This window comes from Mya arenaria, chromosome 11, assembly GCF_026914265.1.
Source record: "Mya arenaria isolate MELC-2E11 chromosome 11, ASM2691426v1".
NCBI classification, from domain to species: Eukaryota; Metazoa; Mollusca; class Bivalvia; order Myida; family Myidae; genus Mya; species Mya arenaria.
This window is the reverse complement of record NC_069132.1, coordinates 7,399,470-7,405,344: the sequence shown is the minus strand read 5'-3', so window position 1 is coordinate 7,405,344 and position 5,875 is coordinate 7,399,470. Positions and strand designations below refer to the sequence as shown.

Genomic DNA, 5,875 nt, shown 5'->3' with positions numbered 1-5,875 from the left:
AAACGTTTACTGTTGTGACAACAGAATATTAGTGTGTCAAAAGTATGAATTCGAAAGGCAAACAACTCAAGACAAACAATTACTAATTAATAAGATGACAAAAAGAAAACGAAAGAAGACTACAGATATCTCGGTATTCATAAATTTAAAGAGAACACGGAGGAAATAAACCTGACAGATAAATGTTTTGGTTACGCTGTAATGTTCACCGTTAAGTAAACAGGAAAGGAAATTGCTCGATTGTGAAATAAGAGATTTCACTTCGGTGTGTTTCCGATCCGAATTTATTTACATTAGAGAGATTTTCATGTAAATAAGAATGGTGGGTAAGGGGGTGTAAATGTGGGAAAAATTAATTAGTTTTAATGGGAAACCTGAAAAGAAAAAGTTTCTGCTGGATGGACTCCTTGCCAAATGATGCATTCATGTGCATGATCATATTTGACACCAGTCGGAACAGGCTGCATCACATTGACGAGAAATGTCGTCAATTTAAAGGGGCTCGCTCATGTTTTTGACCAAATATTAGTTTTACGGATAATGCATCTAAAAACACTGGTATCAACTTTTTACTATATCATATCAAAATTGCAGAAAAACATTGAATTAAATTTAAAAAATGTTAGTGGGGAGCGAACTCACGCCGGTAGAGTCAGGAAAAATCACAATATATATGCAAAAAGCTACAGAAACATGCTCAGTAGCAAAATGTTTAAACATAAACCCGGTTTAGTGGCAATGGACAAACGCCAAAGACATAGAACACAAATTCACAAAAAAGAAACATAAAACAGCACACAACTCTACAATCAGCACAGTGCATAAATACTATATATATATATATATATATATATATATATATATATATATATATATATATATATATATATATATATATATATATAATTGGTATGTTTATCAAGAATTGTTAGGTACCGCCTTGAAACGGTCAGATAAATGTAAATTTTACCGACGACCGATGATTGGCCACACTTTATTTCGTAATAAAGGAAAAGACGTGCATTTCACAAACCATGAGCGAGTCCCATTAAGGAATCGTCGATGTATTTGCTGTTTTCAAACCTATGATGTATTGTCGAAGGTTTTGATAAAATATGAAAGAAAACGCCATCAAAGATATGGTGCGATAGTCATCTCCGTAGAACCAGTAAGTATTTGAATGACTTACCTCAGTATACATATGGTATCCTCGTCATCTGGAGGTTCTACCAGGGAAATTTATCCCATGCGAAAGAAAAAAAAACGGTCCATGTGACAACACAAGAAAAGAAATCCTCAGCCATCTGAAGCTGGATTCTTCTAGGGCATTTAACGAATTGATCGTTCGTTTTCTATGGCATTAATTTGTTCAAATGAAATTGGGTACGACCAATTAAAATCATAGTACTAATGTGTACTAAAGCCATTGAGAGAGGATCGACTGAAAACCATCAGACGTAGGCGTGAGGGTTTTGCATGAAACATTGGCGTATTGCTTCAAGTTATGCCATTGCCTGTTTCATTTGACTGCTATTAAAAGGTTTAAAATGTTTTTTAATAGCATAAACTATCTGGTTAGCAGTTTCTATAGCCCGTTAAACCATTTTAATTCAGAAGTCCGTATTGAAAAAATCTATGTCAATGATCAGACTGCAGTTTTGCGATTCGTAAACCATTATAAGTTTATAACATGTGTAAGCAGGTGTTAATGTATACACCAGCTTCAGCGTTCTGTATATTTATTGTCTATAATAGTTATTGCACACAACTGAAACAGAACTATCACTTCAATTAGTGTAATCTTTAAATGACACTAAGAGTGAACTTACGACCGTTAATATTTCACAAATACTATTAAACGATACACGGAATTACTCTGATGACGTTGAAAACTATAAAATAATCATAATAATCGACGTGTGCAGTTTGTGATATTAATAAGATACACGGCAAACAGAAATTTAGGTCATACAAAAATCGTCCTATCTGCGCGCGTTAGAAAAAGTACTGTACACTATTTTTGGAGATTTGAGGTCTATATAGTAAACTTTTCTCTCTTTGTGCCAAAATATGTCTCACATTAAATGGTTTCAAACACGTACGTCAAAGCTCTGTTCTATTGTAAATATCATACAAACGATACACGATACATTGACTCACTTTTTGTTAACCCGTAGTATATGTCCACCGTACAATAATGATTTTTGGTAATCCTACTTTTCATCATCAGATTGGTCCACCATTGTTATATGTGTAAACTACTTAAATTATTTTTTATATCTTCACCTGAAACACTTTTTGAGACTAAGTAATAGGAACAACGAATAAGAAAACAGACATTCAAGCCCAATTGCAGAAACAGTAAATAAAGAGTACTCCAAGATGTTTCTTATGATAATATTCAGCACAGCCTTACGCAGCAAGCGCTCAGAACTCATTTTCAGCACATCGCTTATCCTGCAGGACAAAGCGTCACCCCACAAAAGTAAAATTGTAAAGGAGCTACTGGAGGGATACGGCTGGGAGGTGCTTGATCATCTTCCGTACTCGCCAGATCTTTCAGTCCCTGATTTCGATATGTTTCCAAAATTGAAAGAACCACTTCGAGGAATCCGTTATGATAGTTTAGATGAACTAGAGTGTGCCGTGAACGGGGTTGTCCGACGAATCAACTTCAGTTGCCTAGCAACCGGTATCCTGGCGTTACCAATGTGATGTAATTATAAACAAGTAAGTTTACTGTTTATCTAATATAAAAAATGTGAGGTATAGCTCAGTCATGTTTTACCCTCGTATCTACAAATTATGATTAACGTCAAAAATTACGCTCCTTATATATTAGTTACCTTTTCATAAACGTGTTTCGATTATATCGACAATGTATTTCTTAATGACTGCAAGTGCCTTCTTCAAAGCACAGTGCAGACATTCACCAGTTTTTATAGTAAATACATATTGGTGAATTATTTGTCTACATACACTAGAATATTTCGTAGCCGCGTGATTTGATGTAGAAATAAAAAAAAATGTCATTCAATTTTGTAGTGATAATACTTTTTTCGAGTAAATGGCAATTTTCAGTCTGGGAAATCACTTTTAACACAACTTCCAAGTACCCTCGTAAAAATAGAGCGAACTATTATGTGGTCGAAGGTACCAACAGTCTTCAGTTTCGCATCAAAATAGCTTTACTGATAACTGATGGAATTACCGCTATGGAGCGGTCGGTGATACACCAGTTTACTACAACATTAGTATACTGGGGGATTAAACTAGTTTGATTAGACATAAACTCTACTTACAAACAAAGAATTAAAGCGGGGCAACCGTGTTAGGTCTTAAAAATACGATGAAGTCATTCAAGTACAACAGTCTAACTTTACCATTATTACAAATTTTAAAGAAGACTTGAAGAGCTGGAAATGGACTGCAATTTATCAATTTGATGGGAAAAGTAACAGAGCCACAGAGAGTAATGGACAGACTTGTGTACACAAAAGTGTAAGGTTCATCTCAACCTGAGCGTAGGGTGTTTTGCGGAAACGAGGTTTACCGAGTTTCCGCAGAACACCATGCGCGAGGGTTGGGATGAATCTATCTTACAAAAGCGGCTGAGGAAGATGCTTTTTCTTCCACCTCAGCTAATCAAAATAAAGTAAAAATGTATTTTTACGCTGGAATCTTTAGTGCTTAGTGAAAATAAATGCGTATGTATATGTAATAATTCGTAGTTGTCATGGATATGCGCGAAGTGATTCAGATAATGTTAATAGTCAAATCGTCCTTTAAATAGCTCTGCGGTGTATGCAGCAATACATTCTACAATATATTATTTTTTGAATGGAGCCTGAAAAAAATACGGTACCATTTGAAGCGAGAAATGAATAATTACGATTCTAAATATTGCCGAAAGACAAGGTGTCCATGATGCTACAGACGTGTGCAAAAAGGAATTTACAGCATGGTCAATTTTTTGGATCTCCTGTTTCGAAAATCATATTCCCATTTACCATAAAGGTTACTCTATTTTTGTGCGCACTTTAATGAATAAATCATATGTATGTAACTATCGTCTTTGAATGGTCAGGGAGTATCAGGATACTATTATCAAGCTATAAAGTAAATTGTAAATAAAACTTGTTGTTGCCCGTACAGCAGTTAGGAAGAAATGGCCACCGCTTAATAAAACCTAATGTCACTTTCCCGTGCTAAGCAACGCCCCATTTCAACTTACCAAAGCAGTTTTGATCATGCTATTACGGTGTAACGCGAAAAGCTATATTTGTTCACACCAGGTCAAGCTGGTCAAGCCATATGTCTAAAAATGTACACTCTCGCGCAACATCGTGCCAACGAGAGTGACTTAGTATAAGCTATCATAGCTTCCTTCACAGTCGTTGTAAAATATATAATGTTTAAAGTAAAAACGTACGCCCTATATTAGCTGAGGCATAGTTATTACTTTGGGTGTAAAACAAGGTAACGGGATCGATTTGTATATTCCCGTGTTTTGTGATAAAAGAATACACACTGCTTCCAATACATGCATCTGCGACGTTTAATGAACGCCTACGGGAAAACTCTTTAAAAAACGTGTAAGCTACGTGTTCAAACATCGGCCATCAGCGATCTAAAGGAGCAGATAAAAAGTAAGTTGTATTTTTTGCTTTCACACTAATATCACGCAAGGCTCCCACTACGAAACAAGTATTAAACATCTAATTCAACATCATAAAGCATTACATTTTCTATAAAGTGATTCAAACGTGTACAAAAAGGATATGTTTAATAATGTTTTTCGTTGTTGATATCGGTATACAATGTTTAGCATATAACCGCAAAAATATCCAATAGTCATGAAAAAATGGCAAAATAAACAGTTATAAACATGTCACTATAAACATTTTAGTTTCGGTACAGTTATTAAGACATATTAATACGTTTAAACATGTTACGGAGCGTGTTAAAAACTGAAATCATCTGTTTAAACCTGAATTTATAAAGCATGCATTATATTATTATTTCAATTACATTGCATTTGACCGTCATGTTTGATTTTTAGAAGCTCAATCAACAGAAGATGGTTCAGCTTATACTAGGTGGGGTAAATCTTCATGTCCTGGTAACGGCACAGAGACTATATATACTGAACTTGTTGCGGGGGCACACTATACACACAAAGGTGGAGCTGCCAACTACCTGTGTTTAACACAGCAACCATCTTGGAACAAGTATAACGACGAAGAACAAGCCGGCGGACTTGTCTACGGCGCTGAATACGAAATTAATTTTCGAAGCCGACAGCATTTCTTTGGTCGTGAAATAACTGATGAGGATCCACCCTGTGCTGTTTGCCGAACTGAACGGCCAACCGTAATAATGATTCCTGGCAGTCGACAATGCCTCGATGGCTGGACAATGGAATACCATGGCTACTTAAGCAGTGGGTTTTACGGTCATGATGCAGCTTCCGAATATGTGTGTCTAGATGTCGATCCGGAAGCAATTTTGGGCGGAACATCTGATAATGATGGCAAGCTGTTCTACCTGACGGAAGTCCGATGCGGTGCCTCCTCGCTTTGTCCGCCTTATGTGAACGGTCGAGAGCTTACGTGTGTTGTGTGCTCCAAATAAAAAAAATGTTTTGAAATCATTCAGTCAAGACCGTGTTAGTAATCAACATTGATAGTGTTTTGGGTTTACAAAAGAGTATTAGACCAAGCTATTAAGTATTTGTTGTTGATCCTTTAATAGTATTAAAGGTCATATTTATCCATTTCTATTTGTAAAAACGAATGTTAATGTTTTAATTGTAATACAAATGATCTCCTATGACCCGCTTCCTCCCATCTAAGGCCAACTGAACATATTCAAT

The 5,875-nt window shown here is 35.8% G+C and overlaps 1 protein-coding gene across 1 annotated transcript; it reads left to right on the top strand.

Annotated features, from left to right (window-relative positions):
* The first annotated feature begins 2,382 nt into the window (after window positions 1-2,382).
* LOC128207858 (uncharacterized) lies at window positions 2,383-5,634 on the top strand. Its single transcript, XM_052911026.1, has 3 exons — window positions 2,383-2,655; window positions 4,601-4,649; window positions 5,063-5,634. The coding sequence occupies exons 1-3, from the start codon at window positions 2,383-2,385 to the stop codon at window positions 5,632-5,634; spliced, it is 894 nt and encodes a 297-aa protein (XP_052766986.1).
* The last annotated feature ends 241 nt before the right edge of the window (window positions 5,635-5,875 follow it).

Bases quoted from the DNA above. Each gene is read 5' to 3' on its own strand.
- LOC128207858 (XM_052911026.1), top strand. From the start codon at position 2,383: ATGTTTCTTATGATAATATTCAGCACAGCCTTACGCAGCAAGCGCTCA. The intron at 2,656-4,600 runs GTTGTCCGACGA...AAAACGTGTAAG, and splicing joins TAGAGTGTGCCGTGAACGGG to CTACGTGTTCAAACATCGGC. The intron at 4,650-5,062 runs GTAAGTTGTATT...TTTGATTTTTAG, and splicing joins TCTAAAGGAGCAGATAAAAA to AAGCTCAATCAACAGAAGAT.